At 32.3% G+C, this 15,069-nt stretch overlaps 1 protein-coding gene across 1 annotated transcript; it reads right to left on the reverse strand.

The window, feature by feature from the left end:
* Positions 1–8,553: 8,553 nt before the first annotated feature.
* LOC132277375 (uncharacterized) lies at positions 8,554–10,421 on the reverse strand. The gene has a single exon (XM_059779236.1). It carries the CDS (start codon positions 10,298–10,300, stop codon positions 9,707–9,709), a length of 594 nt encoding a protein of 197 aa, XP_059635219.1. The 5' UTR covers positions 10,301–10,421; the 3' UTR covers positions 8,554–9,706.
* Positions 10,422–15,069: the final 4,648 nt, after the last annotated feature.

The following is a 15,069-nucleotide window of genomic DNA, read 5'->3' on the forward strand; positions in this document are numbered from 1 at the left end:
GTTCAAGCTCACATTGGAACCAATTGAATTTTTCTTGAGCCAGGTTTTTGCGCAAAAACTACAACCGGTTCAAGAGTGAAGTCCAACCAGTTGGAATATTGAAAAATCCTAAAACTATATATTCAACTTGTAACTCGATTTTAAGTGACCCTCACGTGCTTACCATAACTATTTGATGTTCATTAACAAATCAAGAATGTCGTGAATAACCTCACTTGAAATATCCACTTCCGAAATTGAAACTTATGCCATGTTTAGTAGAAAGGAAGGAAGGGTGTGGAGAGAAAGCAGGAAGGAAAGAACGAACTTCCTTTGTTCGGTAGAAATGATATAAGGAAAATAGGAAGGATGACACGTGTCATCCTTCCTCCTTTACAAATTTTCATGTGCCAAAAAATGGACGAAAAAAAAAAAAGACAAGTGAACTATTATAAAAGTTTTAAATTAAATATTATACTAAATTATACAAGTTTTAAATTACAATTCTATAAGATGAGCGCTGAAAAGTGCGCTTTTAAACTCCTTAAGCTTAAGTGTTCTAGGACCTTTATCTATCTTATTTTTCCATTTTAGTACTTATTTGTGTTTTTGTCTATTTCAGGTCAATAATGTTAAAATGGGCTAAAAATGGTTTCTTAAGGCCTTTTTGGAGTAAAACTAAATCTTAGTGATGATCCGAAGCAAAAAGAAGCTGATTTGGAGCAAAAGGAGGCTGACGCTGAAAAACTGCCAAGTGAGATCGATCGCAGAAAAGTGAGATCGATTGTAGAAAAAGTGAGATCGATCGTAGAAAAGTGAGATCAATTAAACATATATCGATCTGAGAAAAAGTGAGATCGATCGAACTTTTCTCAGATCAATCGAAGAAAAAGTAGGATCGATCGAACATTTATTGGCAGCGAGCTGTCTTATTCCCGCACGCGCCCGAACTCCTACCTACCACATAATACGGGATTAGATTTTTTGGGGCTATATTTCTGACTTAATGGCTAAGAAAATGACCTTATATATAAAGGGAAGTGACCCATTTTATTTTTATTTTTACATTGTAATTTTTATTTCTCTCTCTATAAAAGTTAGAGATTAGGGTTAGAAGAAAAGAGAGAAGAGTGGAGGCTCCAACAACACATCTCAAGATCTACACATTCTCTCTCTCTAGAATTCATCAAAGAAGAAGAGGAAGAAGATGGAGCCATGTTCGGAGCTTGCCCTTGAGGGTTTCATAACCACATCTACCTCTTCCATGATTGGCTAGATCTACACTTAAGGCTTGGATGAGCCCTAAGTCTTGTGTAATCTAAACCCTTGTATTTCTATTTTTGGGGATTTATATATATTGTTGTAATTAGTGTTCTAACCTTGTGAATTTAATGAATCTTGGTATATTTCTATGATTTCTATGGTTTAACTCTTCCTATTAATTCTCTAGTTTATTTACATGTCTATGTGTGATTAAATTATGAATTATTTCTTACATGATTCGTATGGATTAATTATTTCTATTGGTTATCTATTTGATTACAAGTTGTCTTATGTGTGATTATTTGGGAATTGATCTCTACACTAGTTTCTCTATATTGGTTGCATGTCTATGTGTAATTAATTAAGAATCTAGTGATGGCTAGACATGGTTTTTATTAGATGGGTTTGTCAATTAATTTGATGGGTTATTCTTATGTTTGATGTGTTGTTCTACAATTTAATTCATACTTGTAGGTAGGTAGACAATCAATACTTGATTTGATATTCCATGACTTATTATTGCAAATTACATGATTCTCTAGATTGATATATGCTACAATTGTGACTAGTTTGATGGGTCATGCTTAGATTTGATGGGTTGTTCTACACTTAGTTTATTTGTCGGTTAGGTAGACAATTCATACATGAATTTGATGGTCCATGCTTAATATTGCAATTGGTAGTCACATTTTGTTCACAACAATGTATTCCCCATTAATAGAAAGCAAGTGGTTAATTACACGAGCTTAGTGGTGATTCCAACACCCTAAGTCCTCTTTTCATATCTCTTAAATCCCTATCCCTCACTAGTTTACTTTAATTGCATTTTAATTTTCTTGCATCTTAGTTTAATCAACCAATCTCTATCTTTTGCAATCAATTGATACATTAGAATTGAAGTTAAATTCCAACACGTATAATCCCTTGGGACGATTCCTACTCACCCTTGCTACGTTAGTAGTAGTGGTGGTAGTGGTTTTTGTAAATTTAAATTTCACCTAAAAGGCTTTTCTTGAACCGCACATTCACTACATTATTTTGACGTATACAAGTGGCCTCATCACTATACTTTATAGATTACAATATTATAAATATTATTGAATATAATAGTAAAAATAATTAAAATTTTCTCTTTCCTTCACTTTGAAAGAGTAAATTATTAGTTTTCTCTCTCTTCTATACAACCAAAATAATAATAATAATAATAATAATAATAATAATAAGGAAATACACATGTCTTATCCCTCCCTTCTATTTAATTTTTTTCTTTCCTATCGAACATAGCATTACTGAAATTGTTTTAATCACCCAAATATACCAATAACAATTTTACGATATCAGGTACCTCATAAGCAGTTTAAACTGTGTAGTCCACTTTTGTTTTCCTTTTCCCGTGAGTCATGGGTCTACTGTCCCACTGATTCTTGTTCTTACAAATAATGTGAAAAACTTAAAAACGAATATTTTTTGTTAAATGTGAAATTTATGAGTTAGATATGTCATTGTTATAATTAAAATTTTCTTTTATTAAATTGTCTCTTCGGTCACCGGAGAGACACAAAGCTAATGTATTTTTACCATATTAATTTTTTGGGTAAAATATAGCAACATCCCCAGAGGTTTGTCAGATGGACACTTAGATGAAAGTTACGTATTTTTTGGACAATAACACTCCTTAAAGAAATTTCATCCAAATATGGTCTTAAATCATATGAAAAATAAAATTGCTCCTTAAAATTAAAGTCAAATTTATTGCAAAATATGAGATCTGTCAAAATGATGCAATTGTCCTTGAAAGTTTAGAGCCACAAATTAAAGCACTTGGCGCTAGACCCGTGAATTGCAAAATATTAGACCATTTTTTTATACCAAAATTTTGTTCCTGTTTTCTTTACTAAAATGGGATTTTCTTTACAAAAAAATATATATATTGTAAATAAAATATGGGGTTTTCGTTATAGGGTTTTCTAAATATGGGGTTTTCTTTATTTTCTTTACAATAAAATTTTGTTCCAGTTTTCTTTACTGATATGTTGTTTTCTTTGTTCCTGTTTTTTTTTTTACCAAAATTTTGTTATTTTGTGAAATTGCAGCAGAATGAAATTATTATTATTTATTTTTTTAACAAATGAGGTTTATCAATTTTGTTATTACCAAAAAAAATGAAAAATAACTAAATAACTAAAATAGCGAATCTTGTGGGCTACGCAGTGTAGTAACACCCAGTAGCATCAATTAGATCTTAAAAGACATCATTCAGAGGTTGGATAACCCATCCATAATCTCTCACAATATTTTTAATGCAAAATTGAACAACATTGACAGATATAAGTTGAGATGGTCCTGGTTTTTCAAGCCATTGCGTCTTATGATGAACTAAAATTTGACCCAATAATGAATCCAAATGCAGAAGCGAAAATAGAAACCAACTCTCTAGATATGCATTGCATCTCTAAGACGCCAAAGTGACCTTTCATGAGGCCACGGAACTCAACGAGAACAACGCGGAAGAAAAAGATCAAAAAAAGACCAAATAAGCCCCCAAGGGCAAAATGATCTTTTTACATAGAAACGTCGTCTCTAGAAATATACATCATCCCCACGACACATCCGTGACTTCCCATGAAGTCACGGAACTCAAAAGAAAGCATAGCAGAAGCAATTTAAAAAGGAAAATCGGACAAGTTTAGCCCCAAGGTCCAAATCATAATTTCCAGCAAGATTTAGGTGCTGCCGAGTACACCATTGGATAGACAACGAAAAATTAATAAATTTCAAAAAAAAAATCATCTCATTCAAAGTCCGGACAAGGAAGAACGGACTCGGAGAAGAAATGGTGTCGCGACGGCCCAAAGCACCAGGCCAGCAAGCCTATGCGCGCCCGTGCACGCACTCGCACGCTGTGCACCCGGCAAGGCAATGCTGACAGCAACTAAATTTTCTGATTTTTTCAGAACTGAGGCTGATTTTGGAGCCTTAAACGATTTTTTTTGCAAAAACACTAAGAAGAAACCCTCCTTAAAATTAAGTTTTCTTTCCGACCATGTCGAAATAAAAATTTAAAGCGTACTGTGAAATGCCCAGTATGCCCCTAAATCAGTTTAAGTCAAAAACGATGAAAATGCAACTTTACACCAAATGTTTATTTGACCCTAAATGCATTTCTAGGCTAAAACAATTATCCACGCAAACGTATTTAGTAAATTTAAGTGCGCGGGAATGACCCATGGGCCCCGTAAATGCTCAATACAAAATTTGACCTATTAAAGCACAAAAATACCTAAAAATGGACTTTTAAAGGAAATTTAAAACTTAAAATTATAAAAAAAAAAAAAAAAAAAAGATTCAAATGACCGTTTGGCCCTTAGCCACACTTCATGCATGATTGAAGAAACCCTATGGAAGTGTTAAAACTCACTTCCCACCACCCATGCAAATGTAATGACGTTAAAGCATGGCATTTTCCTATTTTTCAACAATAAAGCTCGAAAGTAAAAGTGCTTAGAATACATATTAAATGCACTTGGCCCATGGCCTCATTACATACATGTCAAATACATTACAAAAGGTGTACTTATGTACACATTACATGTTTAGAACCAAATACACAAGTTTTGACATATAAAGATACAAATAGCATTTCAGACTAACATTTGCATGAATCATGAACTTCAAATCTACAAATCATCAAAGCATAATGTGGATCCCCAAATCTTGATTCATATACCTAAAAAATGTCCCCATTACGTGGGTGAGTAACATAAAACTACTCGTAGGAGATGAGCATGCAGAGACCTAACGTTTTACAAACTTATTAAGTTGATATAAATCAATTCAAACGATCATGCCACATAACGTATATGTCAAAGGTGAGACTCAGGGAGCATCCTAAGCTACCTTAGATCATTTCTAGTATAAATCACATCATTCATGCATTTCAAACAATATAGAACCATGTTATACAAAGTAACAAGATATAGATTCTCAAAGTCATTAACTTGAAATCTAAAATACGAAATCATCTAAAGTGGTTTACGCCACCTAGCGTCTATATTCCAAAGTGAACTAAGGGATCATCTCAACTACTTAAATGGTTGAAATTAAATACAAAATACACAAATCTCTAAAGCAATTTTAGAACTTTAAATACCAAAATCACAAGTCACAATTAAGCATTAGTTGCCAACTTGTAATTAAACGAGAAATTAAATAGCGGAATATCTTGGATATCGAATCCCTGAATAAAACCAAGACGTGGCAGTTGATCGGGCTACTAACCCACGGGAACAACCCAAGTGCGCACTAGACGTCAATAGTTACTTCGAGCTACTAACCCCCGGGAACAACCCAAGTGCGCACTATATTTGTAGAGGGAACTCCCATCCCCCATACTAGGACATTGCCCTGGCCATATCAAACTTGTGTGATGTCCCAAGTGTTTCCAAAATAAGTTCAAAATTTATACAAAATTAAATAATGAATAGAAACCGCCATTCACGCACAAGTAGAGATAAAACCACACAAGTCATGTCCTAAAGTTTCAAGTCTACAATGACATTTAAAATGTTAAATCTTCAATGTGCGATTCGTTACATGCTATAGCAATATTGTTCCAATATCGAAAATATAATCTCATGAATATAATACAAGTCTAAAATCATGATTTAAACATTCAATCAACGTCAAATACTTGGTTAAGTCACTAATGCACTAGAATCAAAAATTAATTACATAGCCTAATTAATTTCCTTAGATTTCAATCTCATCCTAATAGTCCCTAATTAACAGATGTTAAACAACATAGCATGATCATTACATACATTAACTCGAAAACTTAATTAGGTCATTGGAACTAAATAGATTTTAATTAATTCATTTAATTAAAATCTCTAAATTTTAAAACTCATCCAAATGCTCTCAAATTAAGCTATGTTAAGGAACATGTCAATACTTAATTTAACATCACATTATAAGTTACTTCCATGCAAGATACAACCATGAAAATTAAACGTTCATTCAAGAAAATAATTAAATAAAAGTTTTAAAACCTATTCAAATATTCTCAATTTAATATATATGAAAGAATCAATAATATCAAGTTAAAAATTTAATTAAGTGATTAGAACACTTAAAATAAAATTAATTTATCTAATTAATTAATTTTCTCTAAATTTCAAAACAATTCCAAATATTCTCAAATTCACACATGTTAAATAATATACCAATGCATAATTTAATATCACATTACAAGTTGATTCCATACTAGTTGCCACCATTTTAATTAAATTTTCATTCAAAAAAATAATTAAATAAAAGTTTCAATACTTACTCAAATACTCCCAATTTAATATGTTAATGAATATATTAAGGCCTAATTTAATAGCATGCCACAATTTAATTCCAAGCTATATACAACCATGAGAATTAAATCTTATACAAAGAAAATAATTAAATTAAATTCTAGATAAAATACATAGGCATGCATACAAGTTATATAAGCTTATAAAATAATCAATACAACAATTATATAAACCTAAGATATCCCCTACCTCCATTTGAGATGAAATTTCAAGTCCTACCGAAAGGAAACCGCTCTAAATCCGACGATACTTCTAGGTTATGTCGGGAACAACGAGGGAAACAACTATCACCTTTGAGGCACCATGAAACTCAAAACCCGAACTCAAAAATGGTCTAAACCGGCTTCTAATAAGGGGGAAAGGATCGTCCCGCCAAGGCTTACGATAAACGTTAAGGCGTTACGGCATTTTACAAAGGGGAAGAAGGTGGAAAAGGAAGAAAGAAGGTGCCAACCCCTTAGGCTGCCATGGCTGCTGGCCAAGAGAAGGAGAAGAAGAGGAAAAGTTGACTTTTTCTTATTTCACCCTATCTTTATAGGAAAAACCCTAAAAGTGCCCTTAACAGGTCCCGTCGGGTCCGGAAAAGTAGAATCTGCGCAGACGCGCTCAAACGGTAAAACACCGTGAACGAAAAAGAATCGAAATGAAAAAAAATGAACAACAGAATAAATAGCGTCGAAAACCAAATCTCGTGCAAAAAGATATGCCCCGAACAAATTCGGAGGCAACCGGGATTGAAATTCCTAAAATTGAAGAAAATGACCGGGAGGAAATTCTAAGAGTACACGACTCGACGAAAAGTGAAAATGAATCCCGTACGAGTATCCAGGCTCAAAATGAGGCACTTTGTAATAACTTTCATTAATTGCACAATAGCCCCTCCAAGAAAGGACAACTGCAAAACTGCCCAAAATGAAAATATCTTCCAAAAGATATTTCTTAAAAACTCCTGAGATAAGTATCTTCAAAAGATATTTACGAAAAATACCACAAGAAATATTAATATTTCTGAAGAATCTTTTCATCCACGCCCCTACGGGAGAAAGATAACCAGCGAGCTTTTCTCCAAACGTAAAGTTACGTATTTCGAAGAAATCAACTGGAATGAAAACTTGTGAAGTTAAAACTCAACTCCGAACACGAAAATTGAGGTTGTGCCAACAAAGTGACAAACAAGAAAAAGACGAAAAGTGAATAGTGTCCAAAAAGTGAAAATGTGGAAATGACTCAGTTCTTAAAAGAAGTTGTCAATCCAGTGGAAAGAGTCTCGAAAACCATTTTCAAGCACTCGAGATGACACTAAGTGATGAGTAACCGAACTTAGAAAAGAAAATTCAATAGAAAAAATTCATTCGTAAAATTTGAGAAAAATGACAAGTTCATTACACCAATAGACAACCTTTTAGATTGGTTAAACTTTCTTCTTTTTGTAAGAAATTGAAAATTTATTATAGCAAAAGAAATATACAATTTTGTTATCAATTTTGTTATTTTGAGAAATTATGTTAGAATGAAAACAAATAGTTTTTTTTAATCAAAAATTTTGTTCTTAATTCACACACAGGTACTTTCTTGAAAATTTATTTCAGAATTGAAATATACAATTTTGTTATTTTGAAAAATTGTGTATTATCAATTTTGTTATTTTGAAAAATTATGTTAGAATAAAAATAAATAGTTTTTTTTTACCAAAATTTTATTATTAATTCACACAAAAATACTTCCGTCCAATTTATTAATCTATATATATATATATATATATATATATATATAGTTTATATTCCTATCATTAGAACTGTTTTTTTATAAAGGATAATTTCATCTAATTTATTAACTTATAAAATTAAAAAAAAAAATCAACTAAATAATCAAAAGACAATTTGATTAATTTTTTATGCCGGTTGGCTTCAATAATGCCTTTGTTCACTTTTCAATTTTCAAACAGTATTACTATCCAAAAAACAAATAACTTTTATCTAAATGTTCATTGGACAAACCTAAAAAAATGTACCGGCTTCAATAATGCCTTGTTCACTTTTCAATTTTCAAACAGTATTTTTGTCTAAAAAAAACAAATAACTTTTATCATAATGTTCTTTTAACAAATCTAAAAAAACATACTGCTGTATTTTATCTTAATTTTATATTGAGTAATTAGGTACTCCTCAAGTATTTTTTGTTTTCTTTTTTTTTCTTTTTTGGCTAAGTTACTTAGGGAATCAAGTGCAAATCTTTTTCATCTAAAAAGCTGTCTCGGTCACCCCTGGTCCATTGTTTATTATTTTTCCCGTGGTTCCGTGGCCCACGGTTTCATGTTCTCCAAAGTCAGATTTAAACATTTCTTGGCATCCAAATTTGTACATATGAACCTGCAAGAGCACCAAACAATAAGAATTGAATAAGAATTTTTTTTTTTTTTAGGAAAATAAAAGAATAAACAAGAAATGAAGGAAATACACACCTCCAAGATACGCATAAGGAGTATACGGTGAATACCAGTACGATGAATCCTCTGCTGTACTATTGCTAAACCTCACAAAATACACACAAACCAAGGGCAAACGGAAAACGTCAACTCAACCGTCAATCTTAACGGAGGGCGTCCAAATTATCATCGTCACACAACGAACGCAACACAGACGACGATGGAACGAACTGATCTGTGGATGGTCATTCAACACGATATGAAACCATTTTTGTAATCGACTTCAACAAAATTGATCTCATGTTAATTGATCTGGGTTTTAAATTTAGTTTTGAAGGTCATTTAGATGGAATTCAAGTCCAAATCTGCTTCATTTGCCTTAAAAAGGCTTATATATATATATATGTATATATTATATTTATGTACACAAAGTATTATAGTCCTGTAATTGGATCTTCAGTGTCTCGGTCACCGGAGTACACCAAAAACTAGTCCGTGCCGACCTCCACCGGGTCTACTGCCAACAAATTCGCCGGGATCTGAAACCGGCTACACCGCCTGTGCTGGGCATTACAAAACCGCCTGCGGCCGGGATCTGTCGTCTCCGTCGCCGGAAACTTACAATTTTTGAGAAAATAATGATATCTGGGAGTTTATTCATCAACGTACACTGATTTCATCACAGATCGTCGGCGTTTGACATGATCGAGAGCCGACTCGGCCTAGGCTGAAAAGACGTACGCCTCCGCTGCTGGTGAGACGAAGGTCGAATCAGAGCCGCCAAAGCTCTCTTCACCAAATCGCCTTCAACCGTTCCGATTCGGACCAGCGAGTTGGTCATCGCCGACCTCCGAGCATTCAATCGGTTGGACGGATATGACACCGAGTGATTGTTGTTGAAGTTCTTGTGCAAACTACACCGAAACGAACCTGGATGTGTCGTCGGCGAACACATACAAGTCCTCTTGCGATTCGACAACGGATTGTTGGTCGGCTTCTTCACCATCTGATTGCGAGACACCGAGATGGACCGGCCTGGAGAACCCGGGCGGTCAAGTGAGAAACGTACGGACGGAGCCGACGGAGCCGACCCGTAGAGATTGACACGCGTTGGAGAGGTAGATCTGTGAAAGAAAGTGGTGGATCGTGACGAAAAGCTGGAGCTAGACGAAGCAAAAGCAGAAGACGATGACGAATGCGAAGAGTAGAATCTTCCGGAAGGAGAGAGGGAGCGAAGCACCGCTCCGCTTGATTTTCTAGTTGATGTGGCCATTTCAGTTACAGTAAGGAAAGTAGAAAGGGGAAGTATGGAGAGAGAATGGGAGAGAGTCTAGAGAGAGCTGTTTTTGTATAAGCCGCGTTTGGCTATCTAATTCGGCAAACCTAGCTCCACTCAAGCTATGTATTTATAGTTGGAGAGGGGGATTTAAAAGATTTTATTTATTTATTTATTGAGCTTTAAATGGTTGAACCTAACCAGAGTTGGGTTGAGTTAAAGTGACTCTGGTTTAGGGTTAGTGGGGTTTAGATAGAGATGCTGTGGGCTGGGACATAAGTCGACAAAAATCTGAGCCGTTTAACCAAACGGCTTTTATTGGGGGACTCAAAAGACTGCCACGTACGTTATCTTCTTAAACCGATACGCGCTCTTTAGGTTACACGTAGAGAATGGTAATTAATTATAGATTGGGTTGGGATAAAAAATTCTGGACACAGAAAAGGAGTGGTGTGTGTAATGAGGAAGCGGTGCACATGCGGGTATTCCGATCAATCTCATAAAAATGGTCGAGATTTCCAATATGCAATTTTTTATTATTTAAGAAATTTTAAAATTTTTTATTATTATGTTATTTTATCAAAGATATAGAAACGAAAATTAAATAATATTTATTATAATTTAATTATAATAGAATATTAGTACTTGCACTAATTTATTGTAACGAATTACTTAATTAAATATTTATTTATTTATTTATTTTATGCATGTTACAAATAAATAGAGAGCATCATTTCTTTATTTATTGTATAAATAATTAATTAAGAAAAATAAATATTACAATTTACAACCATAAATCAATGCAAATATTATTTTTATTATAATATTATTCAAAATTATTGTTAAAAAATAGTAATGTTGAGATTAATGTTTTGGTTAGTACAAAAGTAATAAATTGTTTTGGTTAGTACAAAAATAGTAATTTACTTTCTTCAAATGATTTGAAAGCGGAATATTTTGAAATTAAAAGTGGGGACAGTTTTGGTCTTTTTAACATTACCACACGTTGAGTTTCTTAAGCATTAAGATTAGTAAAATAGTAATAGGTGCTAACAGTGAAAACACTGGTAAAGCCGTTTTGTGAAATTGCAGATGGTGCGAAAAAGTCATATAGAAGATTCTGGTGGCCATGAGACTATGAAAGTGGGACACGTAGTGCCCAAGTGTTGTGAGGCGAATGGCTTATTTGACAAATTCGTGTCAACACCGTGGTCCGTGGACCACGTTTTCTTGTTTTACTCCGGGTCCATTTTGAAGAGTCAGGTCGGGAAGGCAGGCGCTCCCATCTTTGATATTTTCTCAGGAGGTGGGAAAGTGATGGAAAATACAAATATTTGCGTGCGCCTTTTTGTGTGTGAGAGAGAAAATGTTACTTTTATGATAATTTGTATTTTATATACCGTGCATCTCAATTAGCCATATATTGTAAAATATTATAATTTGTACTTTTCCATCATTTGTATTGTAAAAATATCCATTTTTGTCGCCATATATTGTTTTAGTTTTCTACAAAATTATACGAGAATTTATACTGATTCATTTGTTTATTTTACATGATGGTAAGAAATGGAAATTTAAGTACAAAAAAATATTAATTCGTATGCTTTTTTGCTAATTAATAATGGTATCTTTTTTATAAAAAAAATTTAATGTTTGGATGTAAATCATGTGATAAATTCACACTTATACTTTTCTCCACTTGAATTTATTCATAAATAATGTAGAAAGAAAGAAAAGAAGAAGCTAATAATGTAGTTTTGGTTAACTGGGGAACTAGCGTGAATTATTATAGTGTGTATCTCATTTTATTTTTCATTTAAAAAAAAAAAAAACAAAGTAGAGAAAAATAAAGAAAATGTCATGTTTATTATATATATATATATATATTTGACTAAATTAAACCATAGAAAGAAAGAAAGAAACAAAGAAGAAGTTTGTATCGAGTATAGAAAAAGAATATTCAAAATTTGAACCTAATGGCAGACTTTTAGAGTGTAGTTTGAGAACATTTAGGTGGAAACTAATAACCAACACCTCAACTCTGAAGGGCCAAAACAAGTGGTGGTTGTATTTCAGTTGTGAATAACTGCAATAAATAGAAAAATGCAACATCATGATGTATTCATGCTTTGTTATACTGGTTTTTATAATTTTTAAACTAATGAGTGCCAACCATTCATGTAGTTGATACTTCTAAAATTTATGAATGGTTAAGTAGTGGGTCAAAAAAGAAACCAATAAATCATCCAAAAAAAAAAAAGAAAAAAACAAAGAAACCAATATAATAATAATAATAAATCAGAAGACGTATTTATATATGTGTGTGTGTGTTTGTGTGTGAGTATTAGGGCTTTTAAATTAATTTGAGGGCTTGTCTGAATCTGACGGTTGCTGGGTTGGAAAGCCGGAGAAGAATAAAGTGGTATGCTCATGTTATTAACGTTAATCATGTTCAAATATTGTAAGTCGAACTAATTAAATATTTCAAATTCGATACAGGTACAAGACTAATTATTTATTATAACTACTAATTAGTAGTATAAGCTAAAGTACAAGTTGTTGTATCAAATATCACTCATTGGCAGGAAACAGCTAGTATTTGACTAAAATAAAATAATTTGACATACAAGTATGCTTTCCTTTACCATTCAATTTAATTAGTTACAATTTTTCCATCTCATTGTAAACAATACTATATTGGACTTCAGTATCGGCTTGTTTGCCGCTTATAGGACTTCATTGTCTACTTTAGGGGCATATTTAATACTCTTTCTTTCTTAATATAAGTGTCATTTATGGAGAGTATAATTTTTAAGGGGATATGTGGGATCATGTATTGTCTGTTTGAAAAATTATTAAGTTGCCCTTTTTAAGTTTTGAATATTAAAGTTTAAAATTTAAATTCAAATGATGTTTTTGAAATGATGTGAAATATAATGTTTAAAAAAAAAAAATGAACACTTATTTTAGAAAAAATAACAAATAAAAATAAGATACTTATTTTAAGACGGGGTGTAGTTTACTAAGTAATGAAGTTTTTTTTTTTTTTTTTTTTTTTTTTTTTTTTTTTTTTTTTTTTTTCTAAGTATGACCTTTGTACACTTGTACATATATATAATATTATAAATTATGTTTCTAGAAAGACTACAAAGTATGAATGGCGGAGATGCACTCATTTCACACTGCAACGGCCGTAATAAAAAAATTTCCTAAATATGTATGACCTTGCGCACTTACACATGCATATAATACTATAAATTGTCTCTAATATGACTACAAAGTACAAAACACGGGGCTCTAGGGAATTGGAGATGAGAGAAAAGAAAGGAAAATTTTTATTTTTGTTTGTTTTGAACGGAGGAGATTTGGGAGAAAAAAACACAATGGATATAAAAAAAAAAATTAATTAAGTACTAATTACTAATTAAACAATTATTTCCTTTTTTATAATTTTTTTACTAATTTTTTATTTTATTTTTTATGAACTATATGGTAGTGTCGAATTTCTTAGAGCACCGTATAACCCAATCCTCCATGCAACAAGGACCGGACAGTTACTGAAAAACTTATTAGAATTGACTCTAAAAAGATTTGAACTCTGACCAAAATTTATCTTTTTTCAAATTCTCTACAAAGCCTTAGCTTGTCAATGCCATTTCCTCTCCAGGGGTAGCAGTGTTGGTAGAGATTTAGAAAATAAGTCTTTGAGGTGTAACTTTCGAACCGCACTCCTGACTTGAATGGTGCGTGTATTATAAGGTTAATACACGTACTCTAAGGAAAAAAAAAAATTTCATTCCACTGTCTACTCCCAACATAATTAAATATTAATGTTATCTTTCTCTTTATTTTCCTCGCTTGATTTTTCAAACATGAATAGAGAAATAGTATTTGCAATTGTTGCTTTATATACCTTATAAGATCTGTTTTGAGCAGAAATATTGTTTATGAATTAGCTGGATTCAATCGGGTTTTTGTACAAGATTAAATGTTTATAGTAGCTAAATCACTAATTATAAGGGAAAGAGATCTTTATTTTTGGACTTATCGATTGCTCTTTTACTAGCAAACAACTAAATGGTGGATTATGTATGATTCATCAGCGATTGCCTGAAAAGAATTGCAATGGGACCACACACTCCTACAGAAACAAATTTGAAACTGTGAGCTACTAAACAACTCGTAATATTGAAGCGGTATATTATTATTATTATTATTCTTATTATTATTGTTATTACCTTCAATATAGTGAAATGTAAACATAAAATTCAGATGCATTATTAACACTCTGAGAGTGTAAATTCAAGAAATCACAAGAATTACCGGAAAAAAAAAAAAAAAAAAAAAAAAAAACCTTGTTTTATGACTGGGCTAATATTTGATATTTAAATTCCCACCTATATCTAAATTTCTTAATTTTTCATCAGTTCTATCGCCACTCAATTTTATTAATTATACTTAAATCATAGAAGGTAGTCCCTGATAAACTAATTACAGTGTTATGTACCCCGAGACACCTCTGTCTCTCTCTATTTGTGCTTCGTACGTTCGCTTTCAACACAAATTGATAATTGAAATGCCCAAATGTCATGTTCTGCATTCAATTCCTTGAATTCTGTTTCTATAGTATTTTTCAGGATTGGACTGTTTCCGATGGAGGTCTGTATAGAAGAAATTTTATAAATAGTTCAATCTCCACCTTAGATTCTTCTTTAATCACAATCAATGGGTTTATGCAGTTTTGTTAAAGTTATTATGTTTAGACT

The sequence above is a fragment of the Cornus florida genome, unplaced genomic scaffold (assembly GCF_030987335.1).
Source record: "Cornus florida cultivar Cherokee Brave unplaced genomic scaffold, ASM3098733v1 CherokeeBrave_3.0.0_Hap2_Chr10, whole genome shotgun sequence".
Taxonomy (NCBI): domain Eukaryota; kingdom Viridiplantae; phylum Streptophyta; class Magnoliopsida; order Cornales; family Cornaceae; genus Cornus; species Cornus florida.

Bases quoted from the DNA above. Each gene is read 5' to 3' on its own strand.
- LOC132277375 (XM_059779236.1), bottom strand. From the start codon at position 10,300: ATGGCCACATCAACTAGAAAATCAAGCGGAGCGGTGCTTCGCTCCCTC.